The sequence below is a fragment of the Corvus cornix genome, chromosome 2 (genome assembly GCF_000738735.6).
Source record: "Corvus cornix cornix isolate S_Up_H32 chromosome 2, ASM73873v5, whole genome shotgun sequence".
NCBI lineage: Eukaryota > Metazoa > Chordata > Aves > Passeriformes > Corvidae > Corvus > Corvus cornix.
In genome coordinates, this window is record NC_046333.1 from 79454433 (window position 1) to 79480168 (window position 25736).

The following is a 25736-nucleotide window of genomic DNA, read 5'->3' on the forward strand; positions in this document are numbered from 1 at the left end:
TACTTAATATTTAGTTATTTAATATTTTTAATATTTTTTTCTTTTTCTCTGTTAGAATCGATGTGATAATCTCTTTCGGAAATATATTACTTGTACAGATGGAGGAAATCTTTTTGGTTTGCCAGTTACTCAGTATCCTCAACTGCTTGAAATAAAGAAGCAACTGAATCTGTTGCAGAAACTCTATAATCTATATAACAGTGTCATTGATACAATCAGTGGCTACTATGATATTCTTTGGTCGGAATTAGACACTGAAAAAATTAACAGTGAACTTCTGGAGTTTCAGAACAGGTGAGAAACTACTGCTGTGTTAAAGCTGCCTAAAGTACTTCTTGAATATGATTATAATTGATTAGCACCAATAGTCATATGGGAGCATGTATTTATTTATTGAGGCATGAAAAAAGTGAATTTAAGTTGAAAAATATATCCATTACCTATTACTGCAACCCTAGGGTATATCACTATGTCCTGCAGCCATAGGGAGGAGAAGATCCAGCAGGCAGGAATTGTGCAGCAAGATTTATTTATTTATTTATTTTACAAACTCTTTTATAGACTTTTTTCTTCATAGTCTAATTGGACAAGGATCAGCCACCCCTTGGGGGTGATTGGCTAGAATCCTAAAACATCCATTGTCAAAATATTTTTCTACTATACCATAAACAAGACTTTTCAAGACTGCAGGTGTTTGGTTGTTTACATAACTCTGCTACCTCTTCTGTGAGAGAGAAAAGTCTCTCACGGGCTTAGAAAATAGCAAGAAAATCCTTGCTAGCAGCATTTTTGTACCCACAGTTACCAATGTCATAAAATCAAAAAAAATTTAGATTCTAAATGTTGAGCATTCCTTAGACAGATTCTTGGCTAACATTTTTAATCAGCTTGGAATATATGTTAAAATTGTTATTTATTTTGTCCATGAAGGGAAGTTTCACCTTTTTGTTGTAGTATTGCTGTTCATGAGAGACAGATTTACGCTAGATGTCAAAGGGAAGTTAGTGAATTGCTGAACAGTTTTTCTGCAAAATGGGTTATATTGCACACGTAGAAGCTGAACTATTCATCATACCAGGAATCAAACAATTTAAAGAATTAAACCCTGAGGAACAGGGTTTTTCTAGAGCTCAGAGCAGTGCGTAGCATCAGCCTCACCAAAAGATTAAATCAAGATGTAAAGTGTGTCAACTGGTTTTGAAGACCACTTGTGTAGAGTGTATTAGAATTATGCAGCTACACTCCTTAAGGGGAGCCTGTAGGTGCCTATGCAGCTATCAGTCATTGAAATAGACTGGAAACAGATTTTCTCATGTGGAGAATCACATACAGAAGCTCTAAATTAGAGGTAACCTGAATTTGGGAGGTATGTGTTCTGCTGTTAAATCCATATACTGTGGCTTTAAAGAAAGAATATTTGGAACTTTTTGAAAAAGCTTGCTTTATCTCAACGTAGGTGCCGTAAGCTCCCTCGTGCTGTAAAGGAATGGCAGTCTTTTTTTGACCTAATGAAGACCATAGAGGACTTCAGTGAATGTTGCCCATTGCTGGAGCACATGTCAAGTAAAGCAATGATGCCTCGGCACTGGAAACAGATTACAGATCTCACTGAACACAGATTTGATGTGGAGAGTGAAACATTCAAACTGAGGAATATAATGGAAGCTCCACTATTAAGATATAAAGAGGAAATAGAGGTATTGTGAAGGAAGAAAAGTAGATACATGAAATCAAACAATCTGCTTGTATAGTATAGGAGTAACAGTAGCAAGAAGGAAATCAAAACATTTCTGTAGAAAGGACAGAGAAATGAACTATCACTTGAGGTTTTTGTATAAAATAATGACCCAAATATATTGTGGCGTCAACTTCTCTTTTTTAAAGCACACAATTTGGCCCAACAGTTAATTTGTGGGGGTGCCTTGCTTTGTGACATTAAACATATGAAAAGTAGTCACTATGTTATTATTTTATTCCCCCCAGAGTTGATTAAATTGTGATGTGGTTTACAGATTATTAGCTGTGGTGTTTGTATATCTGTAGATCTTTTCACTAAATAGTTGCTCATGAGCCTAGTGTTACCTACTGTTAAAGAAATAAGATCTAGATTTGTATATCAGAGATTTGAAGCATTCATAGCTTGTTTTGGCATCCTGTTTCTTTAAAGGATATCTGCATAAGTGCTGTGAAAGAGAGAGACATTGAGCAGAAGTTAAAACAAGTGATAGCTGAATGGGATAACAAAATGTTTATCTTCGCAAACTTTAAAACTCGTGGGGAACTTCTTTTAAAAGGTGACAGCACATCAGAAACAATTGCTACCCTGGAGGACAGCTTGATGATTCTTGGTTCTCTCATGAGTAACAGGTAACAGGAACGGGAGAGAAGGAATGGGGGGAGAGATAAAAATATTAGCAAAAGGCTTTGTTTTAGTGAACAAATCTGTCACAGAAGAGAAGGTAAATAAACATCTAGATAAAACCTAAGAGCTTGCCTGTCCTTGGACTGTTTATGGGTTAGTTCTTACTGTATTTAATGTATCTCCCTCCCGTAAGTTCTTTTGAAAACATGTAGATGCAGCTCAGATTTCCCAAATAAACAACTGGACAGTTTTCATTAATTAAAGTGGGGACATAAGGGAGAACACTACCTGGCTGTGGCAGGCATGCCTCAGGCATTACAGCCACTGCTACTCTGCCCCTGTGATAGGCCATTGCCTCATGCCAAAGGTGCTGAAAATCCCAGTTAAAGCGAGCTTCAGTTTGTCTGTTTTCACATGCCAAAAGACACAGATAAAATAATGAACACAGAACCCGATCATCAGGCAGATGCTCAAAAGCAGGAGTTTAGGGAGAGCTCAGGAACTCTGTGAGTTTACAGCTTTCAAGTCTGTTTTTGAAACCACTTTAGCTTAGAGTGAAATTGAAATCCTGTTCCCATTCCTCTTCTGTTGGATCAGAGCTGCCAACTAGCTGAGTTGAGTTTAGGTTTTTATACTGTCACTTGAAAAATTTTAAGCAGAAAAATTATTCTTCATCCTGTGACTTATAAGCTGCTTTTCAAAAGTCTTGTTTTCTTCTTGAAATAAAGAAATGTCTTTTTTTTTTTTTTTTTTTTTTTTTTAAACTGTAGATACAATACCCCCTTCAAGGCACAGATTCAGAAATGGCTGCACTATCTTTCCAACACAACAGATATCATTGAGAACTGGCTGACTGTGCAGAACTTGTGGATTTATTTAGAAGCCGTTTTTATTGGTGGTGACATAGCAAAGCAGCTTCCAAAGGTTTCTAGACATGCAGTTTTTCAGTTTGCTTATCAACATTTTAAGAATAAAACTGTGATGTCATAATTGATGCAGTAACATAAACTTAATTTCTTTTGGTATTCAACAAAACTGGTCTTGCTAGGAAATTAGGCAAGCGGTGCCAATGGAAAGTATGCTGTGACAAAGAATAATAAAACTGTGTGATCTATTTGATCTTTTTATTTCTAGATTGCAAAGCTGTTAACAAATATGTATTTCAACATTGTGCCTAGTAGTAACTGAGCCTAGTAGTACCTACTACTAGCAACTAGTAGCTAGGAATCCCTATTTTAAACTTTCCTACATGGCTTTTAAAACTGAAAACAAACTTAGTTTTAGAAAAAAACCCTTCATATTTGAAGCACTCAATTCAAGTATAACAAGTTTTCTGTCTTTTTCTTTAAAAATTACTGTAAGAGGAAGTATGTAGCAGGCTTGACAGCCAAGTATAAAATATGCTCTATTGTGTAAGCAGAAAGAAATGTGTTTTTCTAAGCTGAAAAATTTCTAGAAGACACATGATTACTAGTGAGAAGACTGCTGTTGAGATTACTAGGTGCTGGTCCTGCAAGCAGGTGCCTTTTCCCTCTTCTCTCTTCCTGCCTCCATTTCTTCCATTCCACATTCATTGTTATGTTTCAACAGGAAGCAAAACGTTTCTCTAACATTGATAAATCCTGGGTAAGGATCATGACCCGAGCTCATGAAACACCTAATGTTGTTCAGTGCTGTGTTGGAGATGAAATAATGGGACAGCTATTGCCACATTTACTGGAACAGCTTGAAATCTGTCAGAAATCGCTCACAGGGTAAGATTACTACGAGACCACATTCTCGGCCAGATGGTTGTGCACTTTGTAACTAGGCAAAGAGCAATTGCTCAAGTACTGTCCCATGAACTTTGCAAAGATCATGTTCTTATTCTACTATGAATTCAGTTGAACAGGGCAAACAAGTTAGCAGGATAATACAACACCTCCAAAGAAATTTCTACCAATTCACTGATAATTTGTGGCTGTCACTCACTGTCTATTTCTGTTGAAAACAAAGCTGGTTTTAGCCTAGTTTCAATCCAGAAGACAGTCTAGATTTGTGTCCCATTCACACTTTCACAGATCTGGGAGAAATTCAGATTGAGCGATGTAAATAGCAAGTGAAAGAGTTCATGTAAAAACATTTTATTTCAGTTTAGTTTCTCTTCTTTTTACTGGTGTTTAGATTATAGCAGATAATAAAAGTTTTCCATGAAAAGATTTCTGATACTAAGAGAGTAGCTTTAAAGCAGATGCTTAACATGAATGTATGATGGATAAAAATTGTCATTGCTACAGATAAAAATTGGAATAATAAACGGTGAGAAATACTGCTTTGAAAGGGGAAAGGATGTATAAATTAACCTAAATCACTTACCATCTACCCCCTCCCGGCTTCTGTACAAATTTTTAAAAAAATGCAGGTACCTGGAGAAAAAGCGCCTGCTATTTCCACGATTCTTCTTTGTGTCAGATCCTGCTCTCTTGGAAATTCTTGGCCAGGCATCAAATTCTCACAATATACAGGCACATCTGCTGAACATATTTGACAACATTAAAACTGTCAGGTTCCATGAACAGGTATGTGCTGCCCACACCTCAGTGTTAAGTTCCCTCACATTGGCAATGTGTGATACTTGCTAAATTAGAGTGCTACTTGGTTGCACAAGGCATTCAACTGTTTTACCACGTTCACCAACTATTTGATGCTGAGTAGGTTTTCTTCATTTAAGATTTAGTTTCATCTCTTCATTTATGTCATAGTGAAACTTCACGTAGAATAGCAAACCAAAAATTTGCGCAAGTGCTTAAATTTCAGAAAAACCCAACCCATGTACTGAACTTTTTTCTGTCATCAGCTCAAATAAGCTTTTGAGTCTTTATGAACTTGTGTCTTTACATTGACTGTATTTGTACTTTTCCATTCATTTTTTGATTGTAAGAAAAAGTATATCTACTGTCTCTCCTGTTTCTGAGTTGTCCTTACTATGCCTTCAGACACAATGTTTGAAAAACACTTTTCTTATACCTTTTACAAGAACAGATAGCAAAATTTTTTCCTTACGTATACATTTTCTTAGAAAATAATTACCTCCCCATGCTTTTGAAATTCCTTTGGTTGTCCATGTTCCTTAACTTTTCTGTTTCCATTATTTTTGATTCTAATGCTGTAAATTTTGGTAGGCTATTTACCCACCAGTGATGGGGGAAGGTTTCCTTTATTGTGTCCGGAAAGTGGATGTTGTCACAGAATCACAGAATGGGTCAGGTTGGAAGAGACCACAGCAGGTCATCTGGTCCAACCTCCCTGATGAAGCAGGGTCATCCTTGAGCACATGGCACAGGCTTGCCATTGAAACTTTAGTGAAATTCAGGATTGTCAATATATTGGGTTTTGTCTCCTTGGTCATGACAGTGTTTTGTTTAAAGCCTTTCTGCATAGCAAAGTAATGATTTAGTAGCCTTTACATTGCCTTGAGCAAGTTGATATAATTTATTAGTTACTTAAATCAGTTTAATGGAGTGATTGCAGAAAAATACAAATCATTGTAAAGACAAATAACATATCTATAAACACAAGATATTTTTTGCTTTCATTAGATATATGACCGTATAATGTCAATTAGTTCACGAGAGGGTGAGACTGTAGAGCTGACTAGACCTGTAATGGCTGAAGGTAATGTGGAAGTTTGGCTCAGTTCTCTCCTGAAGGAATCGCAGCAATCACTGCATCGAGTTATTCGCCAGGCAGCTATGGACATCCAGGAAACGAGTTTCCAGATTACTGAATTTCTTTCTACTTACCCAGCCCAGGTAATATCATTGTTAAATGAATGAAGAATTATTCACAGATATGTATCAGGTTTTTTTCTTGTCTTTGCATTCAAAGTTGCAGCCAGTGTTAAATGCAAAAATGGCATTTAATTTCATTTGAATCATCTCAGTCTTTTAAGTTACGCTTCACATAGGTGAAACCAAAATAAGATAACTTACCCTAAAGCTCTTGTTTAAAAAGGATGCTGAATGCAATAAATTAACGTAATGATGTTAACACTATTTCTTTACAAGCTTAATACTTGACTAGTGGAGGAAAAGTAGTAAAATTGTATGTTTGTTCATATATTCAGGATAATGCTATGTATTGCTAAAGATTTGAAACTGAGGGTAGTGTTGAGGGAAAATGATTTTCTTTGTAGAAGCTTCACTTGTGAAGTGAATGCTGTTGCAGATGGAATAAAGAGTTTGTGAATTACCAGAAAAAAATTCCAAATTGAAGCACTAATTATTCACTGGTTAGTTAATATTTATATAAAGTATATTTGTTACACATGGTATTTTTTTATATATACTGTAAATTATATTGAGCAGTTGTATAAGCAGGGCACTGTAGGCAGTATCTACAAGACTGAAATACAGACTTAACTATGCATTTTTGGATGGAGTTGGGACACACAAAACAAATGCCTGGGTTGAATGACCTCTGTATGAATGCATGAAAAGTAATTTTATACATATATGTAGGAACCCAGAGTGCTGAGAATATTTCTTTGCCTGTTTTGAAGGGTTTTTACCCCCCTGAACTACACTGTTTTAACCTCCAACCTTGGAAAAAACTGCCTACTATCAGAAAAGAACTAGAAAATACAATGGTGTGAATTAGGTTATAGACTACTATGTAAGATTGTCAAAGGGTGAAAAATTTAGAGGTTTTAGGCTTCCCTTTGTAGTAAATAGGTAAGAGCAAAAGACATCAAAATGGAGGACTGTTGCTGTTCTCCAAACCTCCTTCTTCTTCTTCTACTACTCTATATTCTGCAGTAATTTGGGATGATTGGACAAAAATTCCGCAGTTCCTGGCTGTGTTACTGAATAATTGTTAGGAAAGTGAAAATAATATACGTTTTTAGTAACCATTGGTTAAATTATCTTTAAAAGGCTGTGTAAATCTTGATAATTGGGCTTTCTCCTGCATTCTCTGCTCTGTGCTGTGTCTGGGTCATGCTAGTGACTCTGTTTCTCTGATAAGACTTAATAAACAACTATCTAGCAGCAGCAGTGAAAGCTGAAAGTCTCCGTTTGTCTCTCGAACTAACTCCTAGCAAGGGTTTTAAAACTCTCTCCCATCAGGAGAGATTTGATTTACGGCATGGATCTGTGTCACATACAGTAGGAGAACCATTTCTTTAGTTTTTCTGTGTCTGCGAATGTATTTTAGGTGAAAGAGAAAAGATTATGAAGCATATACATCTATGTTTCCTAAGGTCGGGCTATTGGGGATCCAAATGATTTGGACAAGAGACTCAGAAGAAGCTTTGACTCTTGCCAAGCACGATAAAAAGGTTATGCGTAAGACGAACCAGTTTTTCCTGGATCTTCTGAACATGTTGATAGATATGACAACAAAAGACCTTAGTCCAGTAGAGCGAGTTAAATATGAGACATTAATCACTATTCATGTGCATCAGAGGGACATTTTTGATGGTCTTGTAAGTATTAAAAAATTAACAATGGGTTATGAGGGGTTTTCCGCACAAAACAATGTGAAATGATAAGAAAATATTATGATACCTATGAACTTTTGCCTCATAAGATAAACATTTAATTTCATGACTGTAATGATTATGTGTCCTGGAATATTATAAAAATGCTGATGTTGCTCCAACCATGTCTTAAGTTCCTTTTAAATAATTCAGTGGGTTTTCCTCTCCCCAAGCAGTAGCAGAATTTTGTTTCCTGTTGGTCCACTAAAGTTAAATGCCTCTGTTGCATGATCAGTTAGGGCCTTCTTTTTCCTCATAAATTTTGTTGCAAGTAATTGTCCTTTCTCTGGACTGCATTATGAATTTCCACAAGTAGATAAAATGAATATAGAGTTTTAATACAGGAAAAAGTTTGAAGCTGGTTGAAGCTGGTATCCTCTCTGTTCTAGTTTCAATAGCATACTTAATTATTACTTAGGGATTTCTTTATTCACTTTACACCTTCTCATGCTGACACAGGATGTTAAAAAAAGGAAAATGAAAGCATTTAGCTTAATCAAACTTAAAGCTAGCATACCCCTTTACCTATAGGAAGCCCTGGACCTAATTCTGAAATTAAGCTGCTCAAGAAAAGAACTATTGAGTTTTAGCCCATTGTTGATAGGCAGGCATTTATCTTTTCATTGTAGAATCATTTGGTTCTAGTTATAATCATTTTATGTAAAGTGTAATTTTTAGATACAAACTGAATGAGATTTTTTTAAATCCTCTTTTAATATTTGATAGAGCAACTTTGACTTATTCTCAGCTCTGTTGAATTTCTTAGATAGTATCAGCACCATGACACTGCCTTGAAATATCTTTTTTTCCAATACCCGTGTGGTTTCATACAATTATTATAGCAGTTTATAAAATCAAATATCACATTATATACTTTCTACTCATGTAAAACTAAAGTGGTAGAGATGACTAAAAGGAATGGCAATTTTAAGGGTAAACTGAACTTAATGACTCTTAATGGTTAGGGACTGTTCATTTGTACTTAGAATTTTGACACGCTCATCTAAAGCCAGAAGTTCCTCTGCCTAAGTATGCGATTGAGCAATAATACATTAGCAATTTTTGTGGTAAAAATCCAGATAGGTTCTCCACTATTCTTTTGTTACTAGCTGTTATTTTATGCCTTTCACTATGTTTGCAGTGCTGCCTTTGCATCTACTACTTAGATGCCATAATGTAAAAGTGAAAGTAAATGTTAACCATGAATGCCGCAGCCTTGTCTTCCCTCTCTTCTTAGTGCTGCATGCATATCAAGAGCCCTACGGACTTTGAGTGGCTGAAACAATGTCGATTTTATTTTAATGAAGACTCTGATAAAATGGTAATTAAGATCACTGATGTGAGCTTCACGTACCAGAACGAATTCTTGGGCTGTACTGACAGACTTGTCATAACACCTCTTACAGACAGGTGAAAAAGACTAATTTTTTACCTTTATTCTTTGCTGGCAAACCTTGGCTTTTACGAGAACAATTCAGTCATTCCTGTTGGATGCAAAATTGATCTCTGCAGAGTTTATCTTTCACAGTCTTGTCAAAGTCAGTAAATTCATATGGAATGTTTCAGTATTTTTGTTTCTGTGTCCTATAATGTGAATAATTTCCAAATTATTTTCTGCCACATACTTGCACTGGTCTCCACATACATGATGTACGTGCCTTTCATATTGAAGCCAATATATCTGAGGATCAGATATATCCAACAGATAAAATATGTAGAGATACAGGACAAAAGTAGGTGTTTACAGACAAGCTAATGGAAAGAGCTAAGGAAGAATAGACAGAAAAACCAATTTTATTCAACTGCAATAGTTTAGTGTTTAGATCTCTGATCTAAAAGGATGTTGAAAGAATTGCAGTCCTATTAACAGAGAGATCTACCTGTCTAACTCAGTGCAAGGAATGCTTTATAACCTATCATTGGCAAAATAAAGGCTTTGTTTGCTTTTTTTTTTGTTTGCATTGTTGAGGGTTTTTTTTGCTTTTTTTTTCCTTAACTATTCCATACAAAAAATTTCTAAGGCTAATCTTTATATATAATTATTACTTGGTGTTTTGCTGCATTATACATGGATGTTTCATTTATGAAAGGGGATGCACTGTGTGATCAAATTTTAAATATGGATGAGAAAGGAAAGGTTAGGTGTCCTTCATTATTGCACTCCATAGTATAACGTATTTCAAAACTACTCCAGATAAAATAGATCAGTATCCAAGATAATCAAACTAAGATTAAGCAGCATCTCTGTATCTGCTTTCTTCCCTTCTTTTGATCTTTCAGGTTGCTGATAACTGAGGATTATCTGTTCTTTCACTTTATGTATGATGAAACGAACCTTAATATTCCCTCCATCAGAGACTGAGTGAAGGGGTTTTGTCCTTACTGATCTAAATTTTAATTAGTGGAATATAATTTCAGCACTTCCCTTTTTTCCTTAAATCAGACCCTGTGTAAGCTCCCCTGGCACTATACAGAAAAGTGTCTGCTGCAGCCTTATTGATTGCTGCCTTTTAGATGTTACATCACTTTGGCTCAAGCTCTGGGCATGAACATGGGTGGAGCACCTGTGGGACCTGCAGGAACTGGGAAAACTGAAACTGTGAAAGATATGGGACGGTGCCTTGGAAAATATGTAGTGGTCTTCAACTGTTCAGACCAGATGGATTTCCGAGGACTTGGGAGGATCTTCAAAGGTAAGATGTGGACCAAAGGTAAGCTGCTGGCCAAACAGTCAACTGTTTTCTTGGGTGCACTAAGCACAGTATAACTAACTGGGAAGAGCAAGTGATTGTTCCACTATACTCAGCTTTGGAATAGCCTCAGATCAAGTACCCTTTGCAGTTCTGGAGTCAACAATGTAACAGCATATAAAAATACTTTAATGTATCCAAATGAGAGCAAAAAAGATGGTGAGAGCTAGAGGGCATGACTTAAGAGGAACAGCTGAATATACTATGTTTGTTTTGCTTTGAGAAAGGGAGACTGAGGGGAGGGAGTTGTTAATAACTTCCTCATGAGGGGGAGTGGAGATGGAGGTGCTGATGTCTCTGGTGTCTGGTAATAGGGCATGGGGGAATGGCTTGAAGCTGCATCAGGTGAAATTCAATCTATTCACTGAGAGTGTGGTCAAGCACTGGAACAAACTTGCTAAGGAAGTCATTGGTGTCTCAAGCCTATTAGTGTCCATATAGTGCTTAGACAACTATCTTATATATATGGTTTAATTTTAGATACGCGTTTGTGGAGTCAGGGCTTGTACTTGTTGATCCTTGTGAGTCCTTTATAAATCAGGATATCCTGAGATTATATGCTTTTATGAATTATATGAAAGTTTCAAATGCTAAGAGGACATCTTTTTAAAACAAGGTTGATGCATAACTGGCAGATGGTTTCAGCCTTTTAATAACTGCAAGTAATTAATATCTTGTTATGAGTGTCAGTATTTTGTCTCCTTCAAATGTTTAAGTTCCTATCAGGAAATAAGAAATGGAAGGATAATGAATGAGAAGGAAATGCATGGATGGTGTTATATAGGTTAAAAACAGTCGGTAGAACTCACTGAAGTAAGGTGTAGATGACATTTTTTAGGCATCTGAAATTGATATCATGGCAGATGTTAAATTAGAGACCAAATGGAGATTCTTGACCGTTGTACTCTTGCTAGTGACTGTATCTATGATTTTGTTTTGTTTTCCCTAAAAAATCTGAGGAAAAATGCAGTTCTGGTACAGACTGACCTCCAACTTCTTTTCCAGTGAACGCAACTGTATTGTTCATTTTAATATGTGCCATAAGTTATTGACAACCTGTCATATTTTCATAGAATTACTGCAGGAATTTTTCTTGGGGGGTAAAGAGGGACAGAAAAACATTCAAGATATGAGAAAAGGAAAAGAAACCAAAGAACATAGTATCCTAGTGTTACGATCCGGTTTAAACCCAGAAAAGCAAAGCAAGCTAAGACTCTGAGCATAAACTGGAAAGAACTTAGAAGGTTCAAAATGTCCCCAGAAATGAGACTAAAACCAAGCAAGGTTAGGTGTTGTTGCCAAAAAATGGATGTATTTTATTTAATAGTAAAAGAGGGAAAGAGAAGGGAAGAGAAAAGAAAGAGAGAAAGAAAAAGAAGTGTGTCTGGGGGTGGGGGAACAGGGAGAGGTGACAGGGGTTAAGTGGAAGCATATCACCCATCCGAGGGTCCCAACGACGTCTCGTTGCTCCCCTCCATCCGGTCTGCTGGTGGTGAGGGTCCCCCGTCGCTGCCGTGGCCACACCGCCACACGCCACCACACCACACACCAAGGAGTGCAGAATTCCATGGATTAATACACACTGTGGGCCAGGTGGGAATGCCCACGTGCCTCTCTTGCAGGGGCTAGCTGGACACACTGTCCCTTGCAACACTGAGTGTGTGTTGCATCATCTCTGGTGTTCTGGTGCAGGGTCTGGGGACCCCTTGGCGGGGGGCACCTGTGATGGGCCATGTCACCCCCTTCTGCTGTGGATAAGCTTCCTCCCCCCTGGTGAGGACCCCTCAGCTGGGCTCCTCTGCACAGTGGAGGATGGGCAGTCACGGCACCTCTGACCACAGGCTTTTCCCAGATACCCAGAGCCTCTCCTCCCTCCACGCCTTGGTGCGAGGGTCTGTGCGAGCCTGGCAGCTGATAGCCCTGGGGCTGTGGTCCTCATCCTGGAGGTGTTAAGCCTGTGCTCAGTGAGTGTCCCCAGCCCTGAGCTGTTACTTCTCTTCATCAGTGAGCAGTGTCAGGCCTCAGTCAGGGCCCCATCCAGGGTGCGGTAGTCTTCTCTGCAGCTTTTGTAATACAGTTTAAAAGTCCTTTAAGAAAATGTTTAACTCACAGACTATAATATTTCAGTCTCTGACACCTAGACAATCTTATGGACTTTGGGAACTTGTATATTCTTACTTGAAAAAAATTAAAATTCTCCTCTTTCTTCCTTTTCCACCCCTCAAAAATAAACTTTTTTTCCCCCCCTGAAGTAGATTAACCTAATTTTTGTCTTGTGAATTGTACCAAAAAGGTGTTAAAATCATAATGGTCTTATGCTTAGTTGCTGTTTTCTTTGAAGGCCTTGCTCAGTCTGGCTCCTGGGGCTGCTTTGATGAATTCAATCGTATTGATTTACCAGTGCTATCAGTAGCTGCACAGCAAATAGCCATTGTGTTAACATGTAAGAAGAAACGTAAAAAAAGGTTCATTTTTACTGATGGAGACAATGTGGAAATGAACCCAGAATTTGGCATCTTTCTTACTATGGTAAGTATTCAGTAAGTTTCTAATATGCCAGTGATGATTGTACAATAATCCAGTCTAACTTGGTATATTAAGTGTACTTGCTAACTCTTATGTCAGTCAGTTCTTAGAACTAACTCACTGATAGTTTGAGAACATTGAGCATTGCTGCAAAGACAGTTTTTGGGGTCTTGTTTCAATAACATCAAGCACATGCAATTAACAAATGCAGGCAGCACCATAAATACAAGTTATCTCAATTTCAGATTGCTTCTGCATGCCAATTTCTGGCCCCCAAAGTATGCTTTTTGCTACAATTACAAAAAAATTGTCATAGAGATATAGGTAGAAGTGGCCAGTAAAAATAGGACCTGTAAGACAAACTCAGATTTGAAATGCTTAGGTAGAACATTTTTCTTATCTCACGGACGTAAAAGAGACTAAAATTCTGTAGAGATATGGTGGCAAGTCTGTATGGCAATTCATTTTGACATGTGATTTAAAGCCAATGAATCATTTTTATCTACCAAAATGGCATATTCCTTTGCTGATTATTCTGTTTGTGCAAAGTGCACTCAACTTCAGTACCTGTTTTTCCTCTCCAGAATCCGGGATATGCTGGACGGCAAGAACTTCCTGAAAACTTGAAGATCAATTTCCGTTCAGTGGCTATGATGGTTCCTGATCGTCAAATCATAATTCGCGTTAAATTGGCTAGTTGTGGTTTCATTGCTAATGTTGTGTTGGCAAGGAAATTCTTTACACTGTATAAGCTGTGTGAAGAACAACTGTCAAAGCAGGTGATTATATTCATATGATGGAACCTGATTATTTTAGGGGAAAACTATATATGAAGTCACAAAATATTCATGTGAGGAAAATGGAGAGGTTCGTGTTCACATTCACTAAGTAAGCTAAGTGACACTTGTAGTTTAGTAATGCACCCCTCTGCTGTCCTGGGAGATTAACTCCTGCTGCAGGCTGTCGGTGCAAGAATGGGCTTTCATTCAGAACACTGCTTATTATTAAGATTTAGCTTTAATGAATGGTGATGGCTGAGACAAATAAAGGCTTTATATATAGCCTTTGTTGGTCTTACAGAGTGTATTGAGAGGCATTTGGTTTGTGCTGCCTGTGCTTGTATAGATGTTTCTCAGTGTCCAAGGGCCACAGAGAATTCAAAATAATACTGATAAAGTATTTCTCAATAGTCCTTGGGAGCCCTGTCTTGATTCAATGACTTATGATTACATTTTTTTTCTGTCACACCTTAGATTTTAATAGATGGTAGCAGACTGGGAGAGTGAAGTCACCCATAGTCATACAGCCAAAGAATAGTTGATGGATGTTTGGAGGGATTGAAGCATGTGTCACTTCTCCCACATATCCGCCCATATCTTAAATAGTAAACAAGAGTTGTTTAATCCCTGTTAAATTAGGGAACATTTTCTTTACCTATCTTCTAGGTGCATTATGATTTTGGCTTGCGGAATATATTATCTGTGCTGCGTACACTGGGAGCAGCAAAAAGAGCAAATCCCACAGATACTGAATCTACCATTGTCATGCGTGTGCTGAGAGATATGAACCTGTCTAAACTAGTAAGTTCTGAGGGCCTGATGAATAATTTAAACTGCACTTTGGAGCTACGTGATCACTAGAAGATTGTATGTGACCTTTACACTGAAGCTAGCTTGGAAATGTTTCATTCTCTGAGTGGAACATTTTGGCTGGGATAGAGATAAATTTCTCATAGTACCCTGTGGACTCCCCTCCCCCTGAGGAAGGAGTGAGCGAGCGGCTGTCTGTTGCTTGGCTTCCTACCCGGGTTGAACCTTGAATTGTTCAGAATTTTCTTCCATATTTTCCCTGCTACCTTTGGAAATAAGTGACAAAATAGATACCTATGCAGCAACTTCTTTAGAAACTTTGTCCTGAAGTATTTAGTCACTCTTTTGAAAGAATCTATTATTCATAGTAATGAGTACCATCTCACCTATCTAAAGAGCTAACAAACCTCTTCTGTTGCTGTGATACTTACCTAGTTTTTTTTTTTACACCAAATAAACCAGACAATTTTCTAAATGTTATTGCTAAAATCTACTATAAGAAAATCAGTCTTCATGTTAGTGGTTTATTTTGACTAATAGAAGCACCACATGATCTCTTTCTGCTGTGTCCTTCTAGTGTTTAACACCTAGAGGATTACTGTAGATGGTTCCTTATGTTCTCAAGCATTTATTTAGGTCTTCAGGACCTAGGGATTGTTCTTTTTAAAGATGATAAAATAAATAGAACAGGTTTTAATCTGTGTGGATTTTTGTTTCCCCTGATTTTCACTAGATTGATGAAGATGAACCCTTATTTCTGAGTCTAATTGAAGATCTGTTTCCAGATATTCAGCTTGATAAAGCCGGCTATCCTGAACTTGAAGCAGCCATTGATAAACAGGTGATGTTTCTTGTGATCCGTGGTGCTGTGGCATAACTATCATGATGTGACATCTAAGAAAATTATTGTTGTGGAGTCTATCCAGCTGGCAATACTATATTTTACTGTTTAGTGGAAGAGTAAGCTTTTCCATAAATCTTTACCACTAACATATTATTATTAAGCTCATTCGTCAGGAGGTCACAGAATTGGGATTATAGTGTCCTGTGGTTTTCTTGAATCCTGGTTACCGGGGTCCAGTTTGAAAAAATGCGTGTATACGAACTTGCCTCATGTGACCCAGGATTTAATATTTGTCTAAAGTCTTAACAACTGGAATATGAACTTGAGAAAAGATTTACCTACAAAGAGATTTCTTCCATTTAATTTCCCATTAGATGTTTGTAACATTTCAATAGGGCAAATTTAAGAATATCTTGTGTGTATATATAAAAAAATAGATGTATTATTGATCTATCTAATAGATAGATTATAATGTATATAGAGGCTGGTTTACCTTATTTTCTGAATACATATTTGAATACCAAATATATCTTCTTATTCCAACAGGGTTGGTTTTTTTTTTATACAAAAAGCCTTTACAAAGAGTGTAACAATCTGTTGAAGGTATATCTATATCAATCTATCAATCTATATTTGTATATATGTATATCTATCTACCTAAGGGCATCAAAATATATTTTGCACTCTAAAAAAATAGTAATTTGGTTTTCTGTCACTGTTTCTTAGGTGGAGGAATCTGGACTTATTTGTCATCCTCCTTGGAAACTGAAAGTTATCCAGCTTTTTGAAACCCAGAGAGTAAGGCATGGATTGATGACACTAGGACCTAGTGGTGCAGGAAAAACTACTTGCATTCACACCTTAATGAAAGCAATGACAGGTATGCTAGTACTTATATTGTAAACTGTTACTGAAGTGTTACACTGTAAACTTTAAACCCCATTGTTTCTTCTCAGAAAACCTCAATTGCTTCGCTGTGAGAATATATTACTGGAAGAGTGAGTTTTTGTGTTGAGATACTAATTATTCTAGTAGAATCTTTTAAAAGCTTAAAAATAAAAATGTCTGACATTCAAAGCCATATACTTCATGTCCTTTTTTCCATATTATCATACTTTTATCAGAAGTTCTTATTCTGGAAGCATTAAGAAAGAGGAATACAGTCTAGGCAGGCAGCTCAGACAAGTGATTAAAGCATCCCCTGGGTTTTGCTGAGGTAGTGCTGAAACCTTTTGCGAATCATAAGTACTTTGGTATTTTTGAACACAATGCACAAGACAGGGTCTTTGCAATATAAAATAACTTGTTTTATAACCATAAATTCCTGGTTTAGGCAGTGATTAAGCCTTCAAGGGTGTTAATTTTGTGTCCTGGCTGGAGGCTTGAAGACTGTGTGTAGTTTTTTTGTCATCTGTATTTCTAAACAAAAACATTAGTTGACGAATATCTGTTTGATCTTATTAAAATAAAAGGTCATATCCTGGGGAGAAAAACATCTCATTTGAGGTAAGGTTGTGTTACCCCATTTCACAGGCTGCTTATATGATTTTCCAGAAATGGATAATTTCTGTAAAAAATAGTTCAGCAAGCCTCTCATACATGCAGCACTGTGCTGTGCTTAAGAAACACTGTAAGCTCTACATTGCAGTGGAAATGAATGTTCCCTTTAGGAAAAAAAGGAAGAACAAAGTTGCATTGCAGTGTTTTCCTATCCTTTTTTGTAGTACCGAGATGTGAACTACTACCAAGACAAAGCCACCTCAATACTTTTTACAAAGCTGATCTTCTCACACAACCTCATGAAATGTTAAACTACACGATCTGTCAGGCTTCTATTACATGTTAGTGAAATATGATTACAATGAATATATTTTTAAATAATTTTTTCAGCTCTTTCTTTCAACATCTTGCTACTGGCTCCTGGTTAAGTTTTAATATTGGGTTTTCTAAAGATGTCTGGCACAGCAGTTTTTAAGCTGTTGCTAATGAGATAGAAATAAAGGTTATATGATCATGGTATGGCTAGATAGAATTTATCTGTCTAAGAGAATTCACAGGAATATGCCAATATCATATACTTTACCTATTCTAAGATGTATGCAAGCACACAGAAGGGCAAAAAACCCTAACCTCCAATCAATCATCTGTCTGGTATTTAGTCATTGGGTTTTAAAAATGTGCATCCAAATCAAAGATCTTAAAGCTCTATTTTTTATAAGTCTTCAAAATATTAAACTAAACCTTGAATAAATGTCATCTTGCTGCTCTTCTGTTCCAAATGAAGCCATGAAATGTGAATTTTACTTTCGAAAGTTCCAGAACTTCATTCTACTTTTTATGATGTCTCCAACTAATGAATTTTGTATAGCAAGAGAAGTTTTTCAAGTATATACGCAGGTTCTTATAATTGTGAATGCATATTAAAGCATACATTTGGGTGTAATGACTTTGAATTTGACAAAGTTCTCTTATAGCTGAAAAGAAATGCAAAACTAATTGTGATCTGCCTTCACAGATTGTGGACAGCCACATCGTGAAATGAGAATGAATCCTAAAGCTATAACTGCTCCACAAATGTTTGGACACCTTGATGTGGCAACAAATGATTGGACAGATGGAATATTTTCAGCGCTCTGGAGAAAAACGTTAAGAGCCAAGAAAGGTATTGTGCTGGGTTGAAGTTGGCTGGACTCCAGGTGCCCACCAAGTTTCACTACCACTTCTTTTCCCAGCTGAACAGGGGAGAGAAAATAAACAGAAAACAACTCACACGTTGAGACAAGGCTGTTTACTAAAGTAAAAGCAAAAGTTTGTGTGAGCACAAGCAAAGAGAAAAGAAAGGTTTGTTCTCTACTTCCGATCAGCAAACAATGTCCAGCCACGTCCTGGGAAGCAGGGCTTCAGCACACATAGCAGTTGCTCCAGAAGGCAAACACTGTAAATAACAAGTGCTGCACCTGCCTCCTCCTTAGCTTTTATATCTGAGTTGATGTCATAAGGTATGGAATACCCCTTTGGTCAATTTGGATCAGCTGGCCTGGTTGTGTCCCCTCCCAGGATCTTCCTCACCCCCAGCCCCTTGATGTGGGGAGTTTTAAGAGACAGCACCGATGCTGTGCCAGAGCTGCTCAGAAGTAGCCAAAGCACTGGTGTGTTATCAACACCTTTCCAGCCACCAATGCAGAGCACAGCACTGTGAGAGCTGCTGTGGGGAAATGAACTCCAGATCAGCCACACCCAATACAGGTATAATGAAAATGACTTCCATTCAAAGCAATACAAGAAAAAACCCCAAGCTTCAGGACATCTTTATAAAGCACACTAGCAGGAATTTTTTTTTTTTTTTTTACATGGAAGCATTGGGAAATTGCTGGAAGAACTTCTGTCCCTTTTACAGTCTCTATTCTAAATGCTTTGTGTTCAAACTGTGTAGTGTAACAAACGCTATTTCACTGCATTTACTGAATTCTCTCTTTTGAATATTAGGCCCTGGTGTGGAAGAAAAGTAGAAGGTAAAAGTCAGTTCCCCCAGTACTGCTATCCTATGAAAAATTTGGGTACTGTCAGGATTTCTACCTGTCCTCCAGTAGCCTTATTAAAAGGAAATAAATCTCATCAGTTTTGTCATACCAGCTAGCCTTGCACATACAGTGTGCATAATCCTTCTCAAATGGCACCAGATAATTCTATTTAGGCAACCAAATTCTGCCTAAAATTATGCTGAAATATATTCTTAGACTGCTATATTAACTAAAAGAGTAGCCTTGATAGTTTGATGAGAGATGGATTCTCTTTTTTGTCTGAAAATTGATATGCGATCTTATCATTATGTCTTAAAAGAAAAAATGAAATGCTAACACGTATTGCACTACTTTCATGCTAAAATTCATACTCTTCAAAAATACAGACACTTTCAAAATAGAAAATACTTTTCAATTTAGTTTTGGTAGGCTTGTTTCAAATCTAGAAATGTAGCACCCTTGAGAATGTAGCATAACATTAACTATTGATTTTTTAATCTTTTCCCTCAAGATGAATTATATATTAGCACATTCACATGGCTTCCTCAGATTTACTCTGTAAGGGTTCTGTAATATCTCTTTATGAGTCAGACTCCAGACCACCTCATGCTTGAGATGCCTGAACTGTAGCTATAAAAACCCTCTACATATAAAAAGTTTATAATCTGTTTCATATCTCTTTGGTTCAATGATAGCAATGCTCCAAGCCACCTAGGCCTTCACAATAAGGACTGATTCTGAAGGCAGATGGACCATCTCTGACTAAAGAGCTGTCTAGCAATGCACAGGGGGACTGTCTGCTCCCTAAGGGGTGGGCAGCCAGAAGCAGAGATGAGATCTCTTTCCAGCCAGGATCTGTTGCTCAGTACGAAAGTGAGGCAAGCAGAACAGAGCCAGGAAAGAGGGAGGCAGGCTTTAAAATACATTTCTGTTACCAAATGGAAAGTGATGGAAAAACTTGAAAGGAAACTGGATCAAGTTTGGGAGCAGAACAAATGAGAAGAATGCATAGTATTTGAAAGAGGGATTTTTCAAGTGTTCATTTAACTTCTCTACATTCATAAAACTCGTTTGAAATAAATGGTGTTTGAATTTGAATATATCTATAGTTGTTATCTTCTTTATGTTGTTTTATGTAACTTGAAATAAACCTAATTTATTAGTGTCTTGAAGACTGGATTCATGAAACTTTCAGAGTATTAAAAACGTGACTTATGCTGATGGCAATTTATATACTGAAGAATGGATAATTATTATCAATAGGGGATAAAATGAAGTACCCAATTGAAACTGAGTGATGGAAGTGGTAATTGTATTAAAAGCTGAGATCATAGCTTTGTGCCTAAACTCAGAATTAGGTAAAAATTTGTTTGCAGACATAAGAAACTGGTCCTTGAAAAAAGCTAGCACTTCATCCATAGGCCTTTTTATCTGTTATGTTGGATTATAGGTGACCACATCTGGATAGTTCTTGATGGTCCAGTTGATGCTATTTGGATTGAGAACCTTAATTCTGTCCTGGATGACAACAGAACTCTAACACTAGCAAACGGTGATCGGATACCTATGGTGCCAAATTGCAAAATAGTCTTTGAGCCTCATAATATTGATAATGCTTCTCCAGCAACAGTTTCAAGAAATGGGATGGTGTTCATGAGTTCATCAGTTCTCAGCTGGAGTCCTATTCTTGAGGTACAAGAGCTAAGTGTTTGTGTCTGTATTGAAAGTTTTACTGGTTACTCATTCAGCTCTTCACTGGTGTTTCTTTAGGATCTATTTTTGCGCCTTTTACTATGAAATACCTTTTTTTCTGTATAACTTCTAGGTCAGTACTTAAAATAGCAATGTTTCTGGTAGTTTATACAAGAGTGAATAATTTTTTAAGGAACATAGGTAACATACTACACTTTTAAAAACACAGCTATTTTGCTTTGGGATAAATTTGTAATTAAAAGTATTTTATGCAATTGAAGGTCGGTTGTTAAAATACTAACTACCTGGCAGTCCATAGTACAGCTTCAGACCAAGGAGGAAAAAAGAGTAAACAAGTTGATTTGGGGAATTTGAAACCTCAAGAAAATATAAATCCTCTTGATATTTCTTAAAATTTATTGCAGTTGGGATTTAGAACCAGAAATAAAGTCAATGCAGCATCAAAGCACATAATTTTTAAATTGATGTTGTTACTTGGTTGTCTGTTAACACTCCTAGAAGCGAAGTATCTGAAGATCCAGGCAGTAGTTACTGTCTCTCTGGCATGGAATGAATAATTCAGAAAAACAGAACATATTTTAGGTGTGTTTTGGAGTCAAAAACCAGCATATAACATATTGAAATATCAGTGATTTATAGAGTCTTTTTTTTCTATGTCATCTTTCATCTTCCAAGATCCAGTAAAAATATATCCTAATCTTGACAGAATGCTTGTAACAATATAGTGAGTGACAAATTCGGAGACTTGAGCATACTATTTTTTTTTCATGTAGCAAAAATCTTGGTAAAGATGAAGTATGAGAGTTACCAAGAATCTACCTAATGCTCCACAATAATATATTTCAACAAAGCTTTCAGCACTTAAGTCCAGTGTTCTTCCATTTTAAGAAAACAATAGAGACAATAGCAGTTAAAAAAAAAAAGTTGGTTTCTGATTTTTTTTCTTCAGGCCTGTGTTGGAAGCACCCATGTCCTGTTTACTTGTTGCAAAGTTGGAGGTTTGCTGCTTGTGAAGAACTAAGGGTTGCTGCAGAGGGCTGATACGATGTTTTTCTAGCAGTGTTTAAAGCTCTTTCTTTTTAGAATGATATTAAATCACATGGAACTGTCTGTTCAGTCACAGGCCTCTGCAACACTCGAGAATCATTGCTAATTCATTTGATAAGTTCCTTTGCCAAGTCCAAAATATTTGTATTCTTATTATGAAAAAAGTGCTTAACAACTTTCCTAAAAAAATTGGCTGGTAAAACTTCAGTTTTATCAATGCAAATACATGCAGTCAACACAAGTGCCTTATGTATGTTACTGCCAAGTTTTACTCTTAAAATTTTTTTTAAACAAATATGGATACTTGGGAAAGTGTAAGTGTAAATTATTCATCTAGGACAGTGGCACCCCTGAGATTCCACTTGTGTTTTTCCTTTCTGTGCTTACAACACTGCATAGGGCCTACTGATGTTAGGCTCTCACAGCTCTGCCTCCTTGCATTGCTTAGTTTGCGGACAACCACTTCTTGGATATTTAAATTGTGCTAAAGATTCAGCTGCAAAGTCAGCAGAAAAAAAACCATTTTATTTTGCATTATCACTCATGATTTACTTTCTCACTTTAAAGTGAGATGCAGGCTAAATTTATTTGTGTTCAAGTGTTGTATGAAACTAGTTTTTCTTAATCCATAACCTTATGATTTTAGTATATTTTGGTGATAGCAGCAGTATATAAAGAAAAACCTTTTTTTTTTTTTCAATTTTGGATAACATAAACCAAATTATGTTAATTTCACAATGAAGTAACCTTTCCAACTTCCTTTCCTTTCCCCCTTGAAAAAATTGGCTCTAAAATTTCAGCCTATAGTTATTTATAACTTGATCCAATAGGATTTTTTTTGTTTGTTTGTTTGTTTGGTCTTACTTCATAAATAAAATATATTGACGGCTTGTCATCATGCGTCCCTTTAAATCTATTTTGTAATTCAATATTCTACATATTCCAACAGGTCAGGGTAGATGTTAACCTTGTTAATTCTCAGATGCTGAATGAAACATAGTATTTGTTGATATTTCAGAAGAACTTTAAAAAATAATTAAAGAAAAATATGGATAACTCAGGAAGTTGTTGTATACATTTATATTTTCAATCCTTACCATTTTCAAACAACTAAATATAGCTGCCTACTGGGATGCACTATTATGATATATGCAACTTACAAGTTCAGTGAAATAGTTCTCAAACTTTTCCTGTTGCTGTTCTTGTGTAATGTGCTTCTTAAGCAGATTTTGCAAAGTGATCAGAGGTATTTGATCCATTACTCATCAACCTTCTCCGAAGCAAAAGCATGTCATCAGCTTTTCTACTTACCCCTAATATTTTTTGAACAATCAGTGAATTTTGGATATCTGTTTTAAGTACATCTGCCTTTTAATTTTTATCACTTTCTCTTCTACCTATGCATTTCTAGAAAGGTTCTTCATATATATACCTATTTGTAATCAGTCCCAAAGTTTATTTACTTTGGGAAGTAAAAGAAGAATTTTAAAATATTATTATGGTAGTAGAAAAAATCGTAGAAGCACAATACAGTTGAGCTTGGAAGGGGCCTCTAGAGATAATGTTGTTGAATACCACCTTAGTCAAGTCAGCCTAGAGGGGGCTGCAGAGGTCTGTGTCCTGTTGAGTTTTGAGCTAGAGACTCCAGGAGCTCCAGTTCCATTTTTAACTACTCTCACAAAAGAAAAGCTTCCTCTGTTTAAAGCAAATTTATTTTATTTCAGTTTGTTCCAAATTTTATTTTGAGGTTTGGGGAAGAATCTGCAAGTGTTTTTGCTGGTGATTGTCTTTTATGTAGGAAATAAATTTATGGGACATAAATGAGAAGTATTCTTCCATGCAGATGAGAGAAAACTTCAAGGTAACTCCAAGAATCGTGTTATTACTTTGAATTAAAGGCATCAAAGAATAAATCTTGTTCCATGATCTTAAGAAATGGGTAGTTTTATTTAGGTTTTGTTTATCCACCATTACAGATACTGAGATACACAATAAAAAAGCTACACTCACCAGCAGACCTCCCCCGATAGCCTGACTTGTTTTGTACATCTGCCAGATCTTTTGGGTTTCCCTCTATCCATATTAGACATAATGAGCAGAATAAATCAAATTTGTGTTCAATACATATTATATAGTTTCTTTGCAGAGTTTTTGAATACCTTTCACAGCTGTTGCGATTAAAAAATATTTGAAAAGAACGATTTTTGTACTGTTGAACACAGCTTTTTCTCTTCAGTTCTCTTAATCTTTAACATCTAGTAGGAATTATGCATACTTGGGTAAAATTTGACCTTCTGCTAATTACCCCAATCCCCATACTCCCACTCTCCCCCCAAGAAATCAACACTGCATGCTTCCTGAACCTTTTGAATTACTATACTTGAACTTTCTGAGACTTGCATTTGGAACTCAATTTGTTCTCTTGATGTGCTTTGCAACAGGGATTTTTGAAAAGATGTTCCTTGCAAGAGGCTGAAATTCTACGTCAGCTGTATTCTTCAACATTCCCAGACTTGTACCACTTCAGCATTCAGTCTCTGCACTGCAAGATTGAGATGTTGGAAGCCTTTGTGATTATGCAGAGCATTAATATGCTTCAGGGCCTTATCCTGCCTAAGGTAGGTAGCGTGAATGTTTTTACCTATACTTAATGTATTGGAGATAATTTTAAGTAAAAAGTTTTGTTGAGAGGGATTCTTTGATGACTTGAAATGTCAACGGATGTGCAGGTTAGTAAGGAATATATTCTATTTCTTTAGAAAGTAATAGCTGGGACGTAACTTCTCTCACAATCTCACATTTGGACTTGATGTTAAGTACTGGTTTACATTAAGCACATGGAGCATGCATTGGCAGTTTTCCTGTTTTTATTTTTGGATGATTTGTTATCAGTTTATATTGACTCTGTCTGATCATTGAAGACATCTCTAAATACGACTGAAGACTTCTACCCTGATGTAACTAATGATTATCAAGTGGAGTTTTCAGGCTGCTGAAAATTAAAACCTAACTCAATCCTTCAGGAGCAAGGTGGGGAACTGACTCCAAAGTACTTGGAAAGGCTGTACATCTTCTCTCTCATGTGGAGTGTAGGAGCATTGCTAGAGCTGGAGGACAGATGCAAAATGGAATACTGGCTTCGAAACCATGCAACAGTAAAGCTTGATCTTCCCTGTATCCCAGAAGGCAGTGAAGATACTATGTTTGATTATTATGTGGCATCTGATGGTTAGTAACTCAGCAGGGTGATATGGGGTAAAATTTAAAATGTATTTTTAAACTGTGCTCTTTTTAGAGAATTACTTCAGAAGTATTTTGTAGCTTACCTTCTTTTGTGTCCCTTAGCAAGCTTTGTTTTACAGCTATACTTTACCGGTGGTATGTGTTCAACTTTTTCACTGTTGCCAGTGAGAAGTCAGAATGTGGATATATCGCTACAAAAAGCTGCATGGACTTTGTGGTGATGAATTGTCAAGTGAACAAAACCCGATAATCCTTGTCTTTGTCATAATTTACGTAGGAAGGAGGAGTAAGCCTCTTAGATACAACTTGAGGGATACTATGATTATATGATTCTATAAATTTTAGTCTGAATACACAGAGAGGGACTGCTGTACATGAGACAGAAGCACAGACAGATGAGTCAACTCAATTGACAATAAAGGAAGCAATGATGCCTTGTATTTCTAAAACATTAACTTAATTTCTTTCTTATTAGGTACATGGATGCACTGGAATACACACATTGAAGAGTATGTATATCCCAGTAGTGGTACACCAGAGTATGGCTCAATTCTTGTGCCTAATGTTGACAATGTGAGAATGGATTTCCTTATTGAAACCATAGCAAAACAGGGCAAGGTACT

At 36.6% G+C, this 25736-nt stretch overlaps 1 protein-coding gene across 1 annotated transcript in view; it reads left to right on the forward strand.

Annotated features, from left to right (window-relative positions):
- Window positions 1–25736, forward strand: part of DNAH5 (dynein axonemal heavy chain 5) — a 114113-nt gene that overhangs the window by 39173 nt on the left and 49204 nt on the right. Inside the window, exons 27-46 of the mRNA XM_010400197.4 lie at window positions 56–294; window positions 1457–1697; window positions 2168–2367; window positions 3133–3286; window positions 3953–4116; window positions 4764–4920; window positions 5941–6153; window positions 7602–7826; window positions 9118–9290; window positions 10395–10573; window positions 12972–13159; window positions 13741–13935; window positions 14602–14736; window positions 15479–15586; window positions 16316–16469; window positions 18105–18251; window positions 20561–20802; window positions 24312–24488; window positions 24894–25098; window positions 25589–25731. Coding sequence (XP_010398499.4) covers window positions 56–294; window positions 1457–1697; window positions 2168–2367; window positions 3133–3286; window positions 3953–4116; window positions 4764–4920; window positions 5941–6153; window positions 7602–7826; window positions 9118–9290; window positions 10395–10573; window positions 12972–13159; window positions 13741–13935; window positions 14602–14736; window positions 15479–15586; window positions 16316–16469; window positions 18105–18251; window positions 20561–20802; window positions 24312–24488; window positions 24894–25098; window positions 25589–25731 — 3639 coding nt within the window. The remainder of the gene's footprint in view (window positions 1–55; window positions 295–1456; window positions 1698–2167; window positions 2368–3132; window positions 3287–3952; window positions 4117–4763; window positions 4921–5940; window positions 6154–7601; window positions 7827–9117; window positions 9291–10394; window positions 10574–12971; window positions 13160–13740; window positions 13936–14601; window positions 14737–15478; window positions 15587–16315; window positions 16470–18104; window positions 18252–20560; window positions 20803–24311; window positions 24489–24893; window positions 25099–25588; window positions 25732–25736) is intronic.